General features: G+C 37.3%; 2 protein-coding genes across 2 annotated transcripts in view; one reads left to right on the plus strand and one right to left on the minus strand.

Moving 5' to 3' along the window:
- LOC101636914 (nucleoside diphosphate kinase A 1) overlaps positions 1 to 257 on the plus strand; it is a 13,680-nt gene extending 13,423 nt beyond the window's left edge. Inside the window, exon 5 of the mRNA XM_012726588.1 lies at positions 16 to 257. Coding sequence (XP_012582042.1) covers positions 16 to 133 — 118 coding nt within the window. The 3' untranslated portion in view covers positions 134 to 257. The remainder of the gene's footprint in view (positions 1 to 15) is intronic.
- Positions 258 to 2,601: 2,344 nt separating this feature from the next.
- MBTD1 (mbt domain containing 1) overlaps positions 2,602 to 14,844 on the minus strand; it is a 55,537-nt gene continuing 43,294 nt past the window's right edge. Inside the window, exons 16-18 of the mRNA XM_012726655.1 lie at positions 14,593 to 14,827; positions 14,020 to 14,097; positions 2,602 to 5,862 (exon numbers count right to left, since the gene is read on the minus strand). Of these exons, the coding sequence (XP_012582109.1) occupies positions 5,744 to 5,862; positions 14,020 to 14,097; positions 14,593 to 14,827 (432 nt within the window). The 3' untranslated portion in view covers positions 2,602 to 5,743. The remainder of the gene's footprint in view (positions 5,863 to 14,019; positions 14,098 to 14,592; positions 14,828 to 14,844) is intronic.

Below are 14,844 nucleotides of genomic sequence, written 5' to 3' on the forward strand. Positions count from 1 at the left end.
AAATTGTCTTCTTAGGAACATCATTCATGGCAGTGATTCAGTAAAAAGTGCTGAGAAAGAAATCAGCCTATGGTTTAAGCCTGAAGAATTGGTGAACTATAAGTCCTGTGCCTTTGACTGGATCTATGAATAAGAGGTGGACAAAGTCCTCCCGTGTACTGCTGGAGTGATCCTGAACACAGCTCTTCATTTTGACTTGGAAGCAATAGGGCCTGTTTTCTAAGGCTTATTTACCAATAAAGCTTTTGGAAACTGGGTGCAGCCTCCTGTGCTTATTTGACTCTAAACTGGGAGTGACGTGGTTCTCTAGCTCCACAGCATTCCAGAAGTAACTCATCCTGATTACTACAGACAACTGGGCTGACCCTTCTCCCTTCCCAGGCGTACTTAAAACTCTGAGGAGGAAGAGCAGTGAGGCTGAGGGACAAGTGTGGCAATGGCTGTGTACCTCAGAAGACTAGGAAGGAAAGAATGGATACAATTATCACACCTGCTTTAGCTGATACTGTAATGTGCATTTCTGTATAAAAAATGTGCTAGAACTTGTTAGAGAACTAAGATTAGTCAGGTTGTCCAGTTACATTGTTGAGTAAAATCTGGGCATGCTACCTAGAAGGAAAAGAAGCCTAAAGCCATCAGTAAAGTGAGTGTCGTATCACTGCAGTGCAGGATTATATAAAGTAATGTACACAAAATAGGTTACCTAGTGCCTGACCTGTAGCTGGTACGAATACACCTCACTACCAGACGCCTTTCTTACTTTCCATAGATGAACATAGATCATGCCTGTGCCTTGGGTAAAAGCAATGAGTGGTTACAAAGATCATTTTTTTCTGCTAATTTTAAGGTTAGTTTTGCTTGACTGGCACATTTGTGAAATGATGCCAAAAGGCATTTACCAATATAAACTATATCTCTTGCCTGCAGCCTGGATTTAAAGATGGGAGATTACAGAAATATGCATGCAGGCAGTTCTGCCTACCTGTGCCTGCAGGTGTTTCTTCTTTCCTCAATGAACTTACCATGTGCTGGTAGATAGTGAAAAAATAAGCATGTGTATGACTGGCTTTTTACTCTTTGGGAACTGGTGAAAGCTAAATGCCATTTCTATATAGGAGACCACCACATTTTATATAAAAATTATATATGTTATAAAAAGGATTTATATATTTATGTATACAAGAGCTGGGATGCAGGCCGGAGGTAAAGCGGGGGAGAGGGGGAGGATTTACCAGAGACATTGGGGAGCAGAACAGGTGGCTCGACTCATGTTGAGGGCAGCAGCGGTAAGAGTCCACCTGTGTACCATGTTGGTCAGCTCCCTGGACAGAGACTGAACTGTTGCACAGCTGCCAAGACAATGGCACAGCTTGAAACAAAAACCCAGGACTCTAGTGTCAAGTCAGCAACTGGCAAGAAATGTAACATTTTTTTCAATTTCATCTCATGTTTACATACTACATGCTTTCCCCGTAGTTCAGAAGTTTGATCATTATAAAGTCATAGGCTCTTGGGGTTCTGCAGTCACAGGGCTCCCTGGAGAAATCTATGCAAATGCTGAGGAACCCAGGTGACCAACAGCAGCCAAGCACGGTCTTGGGTGTTGGGTCTTGCCTTGAGCCTGGAGTGGTAGGTATCCACATGCATGAATTTGTTTTATCTCACAAGTCTGAGGAGGCTGAGACTAGTATTACCATTTTACAGGAAACAGCCAAGTTCTAACAGGTTAAGAAGCAGGCGCTCATCTAAGCAGCGGTCTTCAGCCTCCCAGCACTTGGCCACTATCCCTTACTGTACTGCTTTCCAAGTGCCAGGTCAAAGTGGTGAGTTTAGATGCAGTAAGGTTTGGAGTGGTGACAGCTGAGAGACAGAATTTGGCTTTTATTCAAAAAAATCCTAGGAAACTAGTTTCCTGACTGGCATTAATTACTTATAATGGTTTGTGAGATACAGAAATACATTAAATGATACTCCACTGGGAATTCCAACTTGGGGCAATGATTTGTTACTTAAATAGGGAATTGGGCAGAAAATATTTCAACTTTTGTTCTTGGAAATGTGACATTTTTCTAAGGTGTAATGAAATTAATGACTGAAAGACTCAATCCATCTCATTACTATCTTACATCTACAAAACAGTCTATGAAGTGCTTTTGCAGTTAAGTCTCCAGAGTCTGTGTTGCTAAAGGAATTAGGTGTCTTTGCATTCCTCTTAATGTAAATGAGCTATCCTAGATGACTTATTTATATCCCTCTGCTGCTCAGGTTAATGGAGTTTAAGAGAGAAAGCCCCTTTGTGGTAAGCATGTCAAACCTGCAGCACCTCATACTAATAGCTAAAGTGACTTAATTTTCCCCTAAGTGGGCAACACTCCCTCAGCCCCATGGTACGGCTTTGCCTTTCCCTTCTCTCTTCCCATCGGTTGGCCAGTAGAAACTGCTTGCTTTCCCTTAACAGGTGACACAGTGCTGTGAAGAAGGAACTGACTGGACTTCCACAGGAACCTCTGATTGCTTACAGAGGGCACTCAATAATAATCTGATACAATATTCCCTTAAAGATCAAAGCATATTGAAAAGATGCGCAAAGACAACTTAACTTTAACATTTTATTTTGTGTAAAAAAGGGCAAATTTAGTGAATTACTTTCATCTTGTACACAAAGTTATAATTTTAATGCTTTTCACATCCATGCTGAAAATTTGCAATTTGGTAAAAATGAAAGGAACATAAATTTTTCCAAAGGAATTTTTCACGCCTTATATACACTTCATGAGAAAGTTTCAAAGACTTTCTCAATGATCACAAGTTACCAAGAAAATAAAAGATTAAATTTGTACAGATATTGTTCTATATATCAAATACATACAGAAATGATGTAAAAATCTTATGCAGTTTACTTTGACCTCTGTCCTCAAAAGAGTTGCCCAGGGACAGATGCTTTTCATTTGTATAAATGACTGTGGCTTTATTTAAAATATGAAAATCAAAGGAAGAAACCCAGTTTAATCACAGTATTTTTAAAATCCCTTCCCAATAGTAAAGGATCATTACCAAATATATAGCACCATAATACAAATATTGATGGGAAAGGGTATTCACATCACACAAAATAATAATAAAAACAAACAAACACTGAAAACCCGTGTTAGTATCCGTAGAATAAGAAGTTGATAACAGCTTTAGCTTTCCTCATACATAGCAAGGAAAAGGTTAAAGAGTTTAAACTATCAAAAAAAAAAAAACAAAAAACAAAAAACAAAAAAAAAAACACCCAAAATGTCCTAACAGGAAAAAACCAACCAACCCAAGGTCAGCAGTACATTTTGAATAACCGTAAGAGAACGGGGCTGCTGCTGAGTTGTACAGTGGGAGTTATGGCTAAGACATAAATCTCCTCTGCATTAATTTATTTACTGTTCAGCAGTAGGAGTCGGAGTCTTTGATGAAGAGGGCTTCAGATTGTGTTGATAGTAGAAGTCCTGACCAACCTTAACTGTTGGTGATGGAATCAAGACAAGAAATGCTTCATGAACAGCTGGGAAACTTGAAAATTCTCAGAGCCTGGTTTTGCTCTAGAATTGGAAGCTTATAAAACTTGGCTACAAATGAGCATTTCACAGAACTAATTACCAGGCTCCAAATCAAATCCCTCCTGGCTTATTCAGTTCCCCACAGAGCTCCTAAGCCCAAGGAGTTGGTAAAGCATGCCACAGAACTGGCTTCTTGTGCCCATGGCAATGGGATCGGTCCTGGGTTTAATTCACTGAGCCTGAGAACAAAGACTGCTGTGACCCTTGCTTTGGAAGTCTTCTAGGTTTTAAGTTTACGGGAAGATTCTTAAAAGTTAATGATTTGGGAAGTGTGAGGATGTCACATTTACAGTAGGTCCCTCTCAGTAACATTGTTTAAGATAAATATCCAGTAATTTAACAGCTGAATTCACATATATTTGACACATGAGAAATCAACTTGGCGTTGATATGATCTGCATTTATGCCCCTAAAGAGTCAGTACTAAGAAATGTTGACATGCGACTCCATACATTCTTACACTATAAAATAACAAATTTTACTTCCAGTAGCAACTACAAAACCTTATGTTATTAACCCCTCTTGCATAGAATGAGGTAAACCTGTGCGTATTACCAATGCTATTATTCCCAAAAGTAGAGCAATATTTTAGAAAATAAATTGCTGGTTTTTAACGTTCTACGCATTTTAAAATTCAAACAAAAATCTTACCTAAAGTGGTCTCCTGGGGCTTTCCATGAACATATTTTAAAGCATTCCATAGGCTGAAGGACTGTAGAGGTTAATCATTTTGATTAATTTCTAATTAGCCCTACCTATATTCCAGAGGAGATGGTCAGTATTACCACTCTGAAGAGGCCAGGCTAAGACCCAGAAGCACTTCTAGAACTGATGCTATTAATTCCTGAGAGTTTAGTTTATGAACCTCACTGGTAAACGCTAGAGCTCTCTCATTCAGTCACAACTCAGAAAGTCAGAAAATGCAGAGAGCAAACTTTTCACCAATTTACCCATACAACCTTTTTTTTAAAGGAAGCCATGTGAATTTCAAAATAGGGAATGTTCAAAATGGTCCAAATCAGTTAAGTTCTGAATACAATTAAAGAGAATTCACACTACATATATATATATGTATATATACACACACACACACACATATATATATGGAATTTTAGGAAGATTCTCTTTCAAATTATTTTTTCTAACAAAATCCAGAGTAGTTAAAAGCAGAGCTGGAATGATTTTGAAATCTTAACTTTTTTTGGCTTTAAATAAATTCTGATTCTTCTGGTAATACAGAACATCTGTTTTGGGGTGTGGTTATACCAAGTATTATCTTACAAATGGAGGGAAATGGCAGGGAACTGATCAGAATCCCTTTTGAGGGATATTTTTTAGTAAGAAAAAAAAAAACAAAACAAAAAACCAAAAACCAACCAACCTAGACAATATTGCATTTCCCCCAACCCCTCAACATGTAGACTGAGATCCTGTATGTCTTATCAACCATTCCAGTTTAACACTTTAGTGTTAGATAATTTTAACCATATTTTTAATTAAAAGAGAACATATAAAAGTATCCAGAGTTCTTCCAGTTTCATATAGAACTCTAATTTTCACAGAATGAAAAACATTTCTGTACAAACATTTAAAATGGGCTGCAATAAAATGCTTATAAGCAGAATTAATTACCCTTTCCATGATCTTTGTGGTGATGGGCCCTCCATATGGGGGTCCAGTTGCATATTTCTGCAGCAAAGGAAGCTGGAGATGTGACTGGCCTGACTTCTAAAATCCTCAAACCTCTCAACAGGTACCAAAAAAGGTTCATTTGTAATGACAGTTCATTTGCATTTACAGCTATATCCTTCTTAAATCATTTCCTTCAATCCTGCTACCTAAACTTTAATCTTACCAAAAAAGTTAGAATTTCAGTTCTTGTTAACAATGCACATAAATCCAAACTTGGAAAATATTACAAAATTCTTTCAAAAGCTTCAAATACAACACAAAAATTGTCCATCTTTATAAATTGAAAAATTTCCCCCCACGACTAAAATAGTTTCCCCACCCACCTGAAAAATCTGGAACTGAAATTTTCTGTTTAGCAAAATGTCCCAGTATAAGAGCCCCACTGTACAGCTGGATTGATTATATAAATCAGTCCTGTGTAAAATTCTCCCCCTCCCGCCCTCAGTTTCTGAGCCATGTCAGGGCTCTTGTTTGATGTAGAAGTTGGCTGAGCCATTGCTTTCCTGATCAGATGCTCCTTGGAGGAAATTATAATCATCTCCATCTATCAACTCTTCCTTCAGCTGCAATGTGGTCACTGTACGAAAGACAGAAGTGTATGGGGCGTTACTGAGAGTCTCTGGAACATTCAGGTTGCTTTTAATTCTATGTTGCACCAGCTTTGTTAAAAAATGTCTTTGTTTCTTCAACACTCTTAAATTTTCAAGGTGTATTTGTAGTTATGGAGAAGTTCAAAAGGGAGCAGTAATGAAACCTGGGTATTCCATAAATGGATCTTCAAAGAAATGTTCCAGGTAACAGTATCCACTATTACCAGAACAGAATTTTTCTTTTGATTAAGTATTCGCTTTTATGTCAGTATCTATACATTGACACACCGACCTATTCCTATGGCTCTGAAGACTGTCATATGATCATTGTAGATCAAGTAGACCAACACAAAGAATGTGAAAACCCAAGCAACTGACAGTGCCATTGTGGGATGACAGCACAGCATTGCTGGTGGGAGTGCTCTTCTGATGGCCTGCTTCTAAATGAGAACCAGCCGGCAGTACTGGCTGTCCTCAGATTGTGAACAAGTCGCATTCCAGCAGGCCTCTATTTCTAGGGACAAATTATTCAGTTTTCCAATATTTTTTTTTTGGGGGGGGGCTTCAATTTCTGTGTAGCCATTGACATCACAGGATCAGAATTCTTAGTGACAAGAGGGCTCTTTTACTTTTTCTTTTTTAAGAAATATTTATTTATTCATACAGAACCAGGATACAGGCCAGAGGGGCAGAGCAGGGGCAGAGAGAGGATTCACCAGAGACAGAGTGGAAAGCAGAACAGGCAGATCAATGAAGTACACTACTGAGGAAAGAGACATGTGGATCACTCCTGGGGTGGGGATCTAACTCACACTGAAGCAGGTGTCTCTAGCTTGCAGTGCTGCATCCTAACCCACTGCGTCACCAGGGAGGGACTGGAGGGCTCTTTCTTCATGCATGAGCAAGGATGAAAAATAAAGATTATTTTCCTTGGTGGGCCCAGCATTGGTCTTAGGTAAGAATTTTAGGTCAAGCTTAACTCTGAAATTTTCCTATTTCTTTTTATAAATTCCTTTTAACTTTCTGAATGGCACTGAGGTATCCCTTGTAATTTCAGATTGCCCTTTAAATCCTTGCTGCTATCTTTTATAGGATTAAAAAAAATTACTTCCTTACTTTCCTAATAAAAATGATCTCAGCTAGTCTTAGCAGCTACATCAAAGTCTGAGACATTTTTAGGTTTTTTATTGTTTAATCGACACTAAGTTGGCAAAGTTCCAAATCCTTTAAACACCAGGAGATGGATCTAATATGCCATCACACTACTGATGAGCTCCAACTTGTTCAGCACACACAGATCGCCCTATGTTCTTAAATTGAACTGAATATTCTGCAATGAGATTTCACATGAAACCCTGAAAAGTAGGGAGACTTGGCCACCTGACACTTGAAGGTCTGTGAGTGGAGGGAACTGACTGGTGCAGGTCTCCTCCTGCAGAGGGAAGTCTCCCACCTGCACCTCACTACTGAGCCATCCCACTTGCTTCCTGTAGGCACTGGCTCAAAATTTTTTTCTTCCATTATAGATTTTTATTAAAATTGAGGTGATGCAGAAATGGGAATGCAAATTGGGAACTGTTCATATGGAAGAAATATCAATTTATATATAAAAGTTGAACTGGACTCAGATGTCCTGATTTAGATGTGTGGTAAACCAATGCAATTTTCAGGAAGTGTCACCAGAACAGTATTAAAATGGCTACTCTTGTAATTAAAATCAAGAATACAGTTAACCAAATATTTCATGTTTTGATTTTAGTTGTGGAAGTTAGTTTCAAAGTGAAGGTCTTTGTCATCTTATTGAATGATTTAAATAATAATGCTTTGAGAGATGCCAATTCATTTTATTTTACTTTACTTGTTTTGGTAATAGTGGTGTGAAAATGTAATAGCCCAAAGACAGAAAAGTGAATATACTATGCCTGTAATAAAAGTAAAACACCAGACTGTTCAAAGGTAAAGCAAACAAAAATTGTAGTATTCCTTTTTCAAAAAAAAAAAAAATTAATAAAAGTGATTTTATGGAGAGTAATACCAAGTATATTATACTTATTACTTATTATGCAAATCTAACCAGCATGCATTAATTGGTAAGGACATTTTAAACAGTACCATGAAATTAAACACATGGCAAAGAAAAAGAAAAAAAAAAAACAAATAAACCCAATTTCATTAAAGGTGCAGTACCCACAATAAAAGGTTGATTAAAGTAATATCTTGTTATATGATGGTCAGATGACTAAATGAATGAGAAAAAAATTACCGTGCTTCAAGACCAAACATGTTCCATTCAAACAAATGTTGTTTTTGTTTTTTTTTTTTTAAACACAATAAAGGCAAGTTGAGATTCTAAAGCATATCGTGAAGTTACTTGCACTTACTGTTAACAATAAATTTCTGGATTATGCTTCTGCTCATGTTAAAATATGAAACAATATGCTTTAAAAAAAAAGTGATTTAAGATAAAGGTGAATCACTCACTCAGACGTGGAATGTTTAATGCAAAATTTCAGTCTTCTCATGGAACCTAAAGCCTGTCTGGTATTTTCAATGTCATTCTCCTTTCCAGGCCTTACTCTCAATGAATGATGGATGAAATAAAATAAATCCTGTGGCTGAATGTTACTTTGACACAAGTACATTTTCTAAGCTCCATTTTTCAAAGGAAGCCACTTTGCTGACTAACATTTCAGGAGATAAACTAACAAATACATTTTCCTAGCTATAAATCCATACACAATAAACTCAACAGCTAGTCAAACTGCAGCTTTCAGATAGTTAAGATACCAAGTTAGTCCCACAGTAAGATCACACCAAGTCTACAAAGATGTGCCCCCAGTTCAGAAGACACTCCAGGCACCCTGAAAGGAGGAAATCAAACAGGAGGCCTATGGCCTAGAAATAATGCCAATCTTAGAAGCTGTTTTTATATCAGTCAGTAACCTCTCATGAAATGTGATTCATGTCTTCAAAATCAAGACAATATTTAAAGAAACTACACCTATAAAATCCAATAAAAATTCAAATATATCCAGAGCTACAATACCTACAGCTAATTACTTAGGTGAAGGACGGTCACTTCATAAATAACAAGTGCAAAAAGAAAGAAGAGACATACAAGAAATGGAAATAATCTTAAGACAGACCTTGAAGATTTTCCCATTAAAGATCAGATACATCTGGATTTGTAGTACTAATCTATTTTGAGGTACAGAAATTTCTCTTAATATAAGGACATCAGGGTGATCACCATAGAAACAGACTGGGAAGGATAAAGATGAATAGATACACTGCTGAGGGGTCAAAAATCGAAAATGCTTAAAATGGAAAGAAAAAAAAAAAGGGTGATGACAACTACAGGAGCAAAAATAATAGCAAACAGAGGATGAGAAAAAATGAAACCAAACTAAACCGCTAGGTACTCAGTTCCATCAGGTTTTCAACCAAAGGTATCATCTTATTAAAGAATACTGATTAAACAATTAAGTTTAAAAGCAACAGTAAAGAGATGGGAGACAGAAACATTAGATGATGAGACAGAAACATTAGCGCTGAAGCTATCTGATTTGTACTCATGGGTGAAGTTCATCATTTGAAAGTGAAGAAGCCTTTCTGATAATCCTATGGTAAAAGATTTTCTCTTAGCAGTTACAAAGGGTAAAAATTTCCTGCAGTCTTTCTTAACCAATTAAACTGAAATGTCACCTAATTAATTGCCACAATCCAAGAACATGAAATTATGGAAATTTCACTTAAATTCAACACTGAAATCACACAGGTATTAGGTTATGAAGTCCTTTTGTTCAGCTAAGATGTGGTAAATGCTACTACCAGAATCAAAATGACACAGAACACACAACATGCCATACAATGAGTGGGGCACTCTGGATGCTATGAGCAAAGCCTTGTCTTTGGATATGGTTCCCAGATCCTTAATGGTCTATTTCTCCCGCAGGTCGCCACACAGAATTCTGCAATGCAAAATGTTCTAGCACTTTAATGAAACCACAAAACAGTCTAAGATGTCTCACAATTCCATAAACTGAAATGATGGCTTTACCCTAATTTGAAGCTCAGAAGTGGCTTATAACAAAATAAAAGTCCTTCTCTGATGATTCATCTTAGTGAAGTGACTGCTAAGGACTAGTGAAAATGAGTTTAATTGAAAGAAAAAGAAAAATTTAATGAGTCAGCACCTGTCATGCCAGACCATGCTTTTTCTCCCACCCCCCCTACCCAGGCTTTTACCCTCTGTAGTACCTGAGGTGCTGATGTGACTCATTACCTGTTTTGAGGCTGGGACTGAACTCTTGGCTAGTGCTGGGAGGTGGGAAGGCCTCCGGGGCTGTCTGTGCTGGAAGGGTTCGATATGGAGGAGGAGTCAACTCTTCGTCACCAGAGAAGCTCCTCCGCACCCCACCTGTCATGGGCAGGCTCGACAAACTGACAGGCTTCTTCCCAACTGGCATCTTCCTCTCTAAATATCAAGTCAAACTAAAGTAAGCTTTTACTTACATGTGTGATAAGAAAAGTGCATCATATAACTAGGAAAGGTAGTGCTGCACAGGGTCCTGTGAAAGAGAACCAACTATGCCAGGTCTGTATTTCTGAAAACAGGGGGAGGGACAGAAAGTGTGTTGGTAGGTGGATGATTGGGGGGGGATTATTTCAACTCTCTGAGAGTATGCTGATCTCAAACTTAAAACAAAAAGGGAAAGTAGCTACGGATAGCATTTAGTATGGAGTATCTGGTTAATTTCCTTCCTAAACGTCATCTTTAGGGAGGCCGAACACCCAATGAAAACATCATAAAACCCTACTTTCAGGGTAGCAGTGTACGGCCCAGGGAAGCTCAAACCCTGGCCCTCAAGGAGAAATCAGAGTTGAACAAATGCAGTAGTTGCGTAGGAGGATTTTACTGATATGTAATGAGTTACCCTAACTTTATCTTTATAAGATTTATTTTTATTTATTTACTCATAAAGAACTGTAATTTTTTAAAATAAGATATATTTACTCATGAAGAACTAGGATGTAGGCAGAGGTGCAGGGGCGTGGGGGCAGGGTGGAGTGGTGGTGAGAGGATTCATCACAGACAGAACAGGGAGTCGAACAGGTAGATCTACTTAAGTACACTGCTGAGGGGGAGCAGTGGGAGAGACAGGAGCGGCCTGCTGTGCCCTGTGGGTCAGCTCCTGGGCTGGGGATTGAACTATACCACAGTGGCTGGCTGACAGCTTGACAGCAGAGAGTAACCTCTGCGTCCCTAGGGAGGCTGTCCCCGAACTTTTGGTTATTAATTCACTCTTTCAGAAAACACAATTCTTATTCTGAAAAGCATTTCTAAAACAAAGTTTGTTGCCTGCAAGAACTTAAGCAACCTCATTTTCTTTTAAATACTCCTTCAGTTATAATTTCATAAGCAACCATAAGACTTCAAAGACTAATACAATACCACAAACAAAAAATACTTGAGAGTTTGCAAATACTGAAAACCACACATATTACATTAAGTTGAAAGCTGAACAAAATTTACATATCTTTGACTATAAATTATATCTGTTTTCTTCCAGAGTATACAAAAAACATGGCCATGAGAATGTGTTTTACAAAATCAAGACTAAAAAATAATTTTAAGTCAAACAGTACTCCCATGTGAAATGATCTGGAAGCTAACATAAGTTAATATACATCAGTGCAGACATATTGGATTCTCAAACACCAAAGCGAAGTGATGTGGAGGAGTCACATTTGTTCTGAATGTCTATATATACTTAGAGGTAATAATGTAAGGAATCTCCTTATGCTCTGGTTTCTTAAAATAGATGGCAGAGAAATTAGTGCTGGGATTCTTGCTCTAGAATTCCCACCCCTTGAGGAAAAAAAGGCTTTCTGAGATTGGACAAGTCACACACACAGTCTACATGATACTCTGGGGAAACACTCTTATTTTTCAAAATCACTAGTAAACAGCTACCATTTATATATCAAGAACACTGCTCATTACAAAACAAGCTAGAACAACGAGTCAATCAAAATTCTATTTTTGTAAAATGTAAGCAATCCCAAAGAATATACCAATGGATGATTTTAGGTATAAAAAGACTGAAAGAGCTTTAAGATGAAAGAACAGAGTCAGAATATAATAACCTGCAAACAAGTAAAAACCTTTGTAGCCTATCCGCAACAAAGGTTAATATAAATCTGTACACAGTGGATGACTTGGTTTCTTTCTAGTGAGTACACAAAGTTTTATGGGAAAAACTTCCAATAAACAACTTGTTGAATAATACAAAAAAGTAAAAAGAGAGTGCTTCTTCATTCATGTGACAGTACACTTTCTTATTCGAAGTTTTTGCGTAAAACTTTGGTAACACAACCAGACCTCACCGGTGATATTATTTATAATCTTTTGCCCATTTAAATATTTATATAGATTTTGCTTCAGAAAGTGCTCTGGAGTCTGCATGGGGTACTATGTAGTATATTATCATACACACTGTATCTCCTAAAATCTCAAAATTCTGAATTCCAAAATGTCTCCGGACCCCCAAAAATATCAAAAAGGGACCATAGGTGTATAGTTTTTTTTCCCTTTCTATAGTCAAGGACACTTCAAAGGCATGAAATGTCATATTATTAAAAGCAATCAAAATGATACAATTAAAGAACATGTTATGTAGCTAAATTAATTTTTCTAACGAATCCAGGTATCTATAATGTTAAATATCATTAAAAACTAGGGTGCTGATATTAACCCTTCAGTGATTATCATATTTCTTCCCATGTCCCTAGGCCATTCATTTGAAAATCACTAAAGTTTTGTTAAGTGAGAGACAGGCCCTGCAAGAATGACACTTAGGGTTGCATCGTGCACGTACTCAGAATCAGCCTGCAAGTGTAGGCCACGCCGCAGTGAGGAATGAACCATGTCAACTCAACACAGCACCTTGGCAAGGGGATTCTGAAACTTAAAAGTCTCGTCCAAAAGAAAGTGAAAAGAACGGCGTGTGCTAGTTTTAATTGCACAGAAAGTTTAGACACAGTATCTGTCATGGTTGGTTCTACTGACATCAAGTTCCTGGGTGAATTCTCCTTACTTGTTTCCAGATAAATGGGAAGTCACTTTGATCTTCCTGGTTCTGCCAGTAATCTCTAAAGTTCTTTCAGTAGAATATCAAACCTGGCAAAAAAATGGGCCTAAAGGAGATTATGTGTGTAATATAGGAGAGAATGCAAGAGGCAGATCTGAAGGTTACCATTCATGTGAGGTTGACCAAGATTCATTCAGACAGGTATTAAAGTACCAGTGTAGTAGCTGGTAGAAGGTTTAAAGTTCCCTACTGAAAAAAATTATAATGAAATAACTGTGGTTAGAAAGGTAAGTAGATTTGAGTCTTCATGCTGCTTCTTGGCTATTAATAATGAGGTAGCTAGTAATTATTTGAGTATACAGTACATCAGCAGGAAAAAATCTGTTTTAATCCTTAAATGTACCTTTTACTTTAAAAATAATTTCGTCTCATAATGACATTTCCTCTCTGTGACAAACTAGATAAAGAGGAAAAATTGTGGCTTTTTATGGTAGTAAAAAATTATTTCAAAGGAGTAAAACAGAGCTACTAATATAGTGGACATTATTTTCGCTATTAATGCCAATACTCATTCACTGTAAGATAAAATATACAAGGCGTATTTAGACAAATTTTCTTAAATCTTACTTTTTAAATCACCAACTTCAACTTCTTAGAAGATTCATTCTAGGAAAAGAATTCTGGCTTATAAGAAGGATGGACTTACTAGTTTCTAATCTATTGCAAACATAAGCCTTTATGTTTTCTCATAAAAAGGTTGAGGAGAAAGGTAGTTTTTCAAAAGGTTAACACACTGTTTCAAGAATTATCTGCAGACTCTGTTCTTTTAAACATATGATTATGGTAATCATTTTCCCTGTCAATTCAAATATAAGTTTTTCTCATTATTGAAAAGGGTTGCCTTTTATGGCATACTGCACCTTTAAGCATACTACATTTAATGCACAGTGATTAGTGCTCATAGGGATATAATTTTTGTGCAAGAAAACCATGACCCCAATTGGTTTTAACATTTTAGGAAATATACATAAACACCATGTCGTGACCCACTTTTCTTATGTCCTTTGTATTGCTGGGACTTAGCCTTTTTCTTCTGTTTTGACGAACCTGACTGGCTTTCTCTTGACGCTGAAAAATAAAAAGGAGAATTGGTACCAGGTAACTGCTGATAACTCTAGATACAACTTAGATGAACTATTTTAGATGAATTACCAAGATCATTATGCTAATAAAAGTACACAGAAAATAAGAGTACTTGGTTCTGTAACACCATGAACCTCAGTAACAGACAGCCTCCATCCACTATATGATAAGCCCATATTATATACCAACAAATTTTTAGCCTATAATTTAAAACTTACTAAAATAAATGTACTTTAATTTGTGAGTGCTCTTACTGTTGTGGCTCTATAGTCATTATGTAACTGACTACTGTGTTCACACAGCCATGGTACACATGGTCTGAGTCTGTGATATTGTTGTTGAGTCTTAAGATCTTACCTGGCAACCAATCAGACATAGGTATATTCTTGTCCTGTGAGCTCACAAGATGATTTATGTGAGATAGTCCTCTGGAGAATTGCTGATTTTACAAAAGGACACCTTTTCTGTATACCAACTTACACTGTGATGCTGGAGGCTGTAGTTGATATCCAGTTAACTGACACCACCCTACAGGATAGAGGTCAGGGGACTCACAGTCTACCCACTGATCATACTCTTCTTCCCATCCATCAAAATGTATCCTCAAGAGACGATGAATAATTCGAGTTACTGTGGCTACACATATTAATCGTGGCTCCATGAGATCTACTGCTTCTAATTTCATCCCTACACGAAATCCATGATTTGGAACATCCTGATCAAGAGAAATAA

Source organism: Condylura cristata, unplaced genomic scaffold (genome assembly GCF_000260355.1).
Source record: "Condylura cristata isolate star-nosed mole 26May11 unplaced genomic scaffold, ConCri1.0 scaffold00017, whole genome shotgun sequence".
NCBI classification, from domain to species: Eukaryota; Metazoa; Chordata; class Mammalia; order Eulipotyphla; family Talpidae; genus Condylura; species Condylura cristata.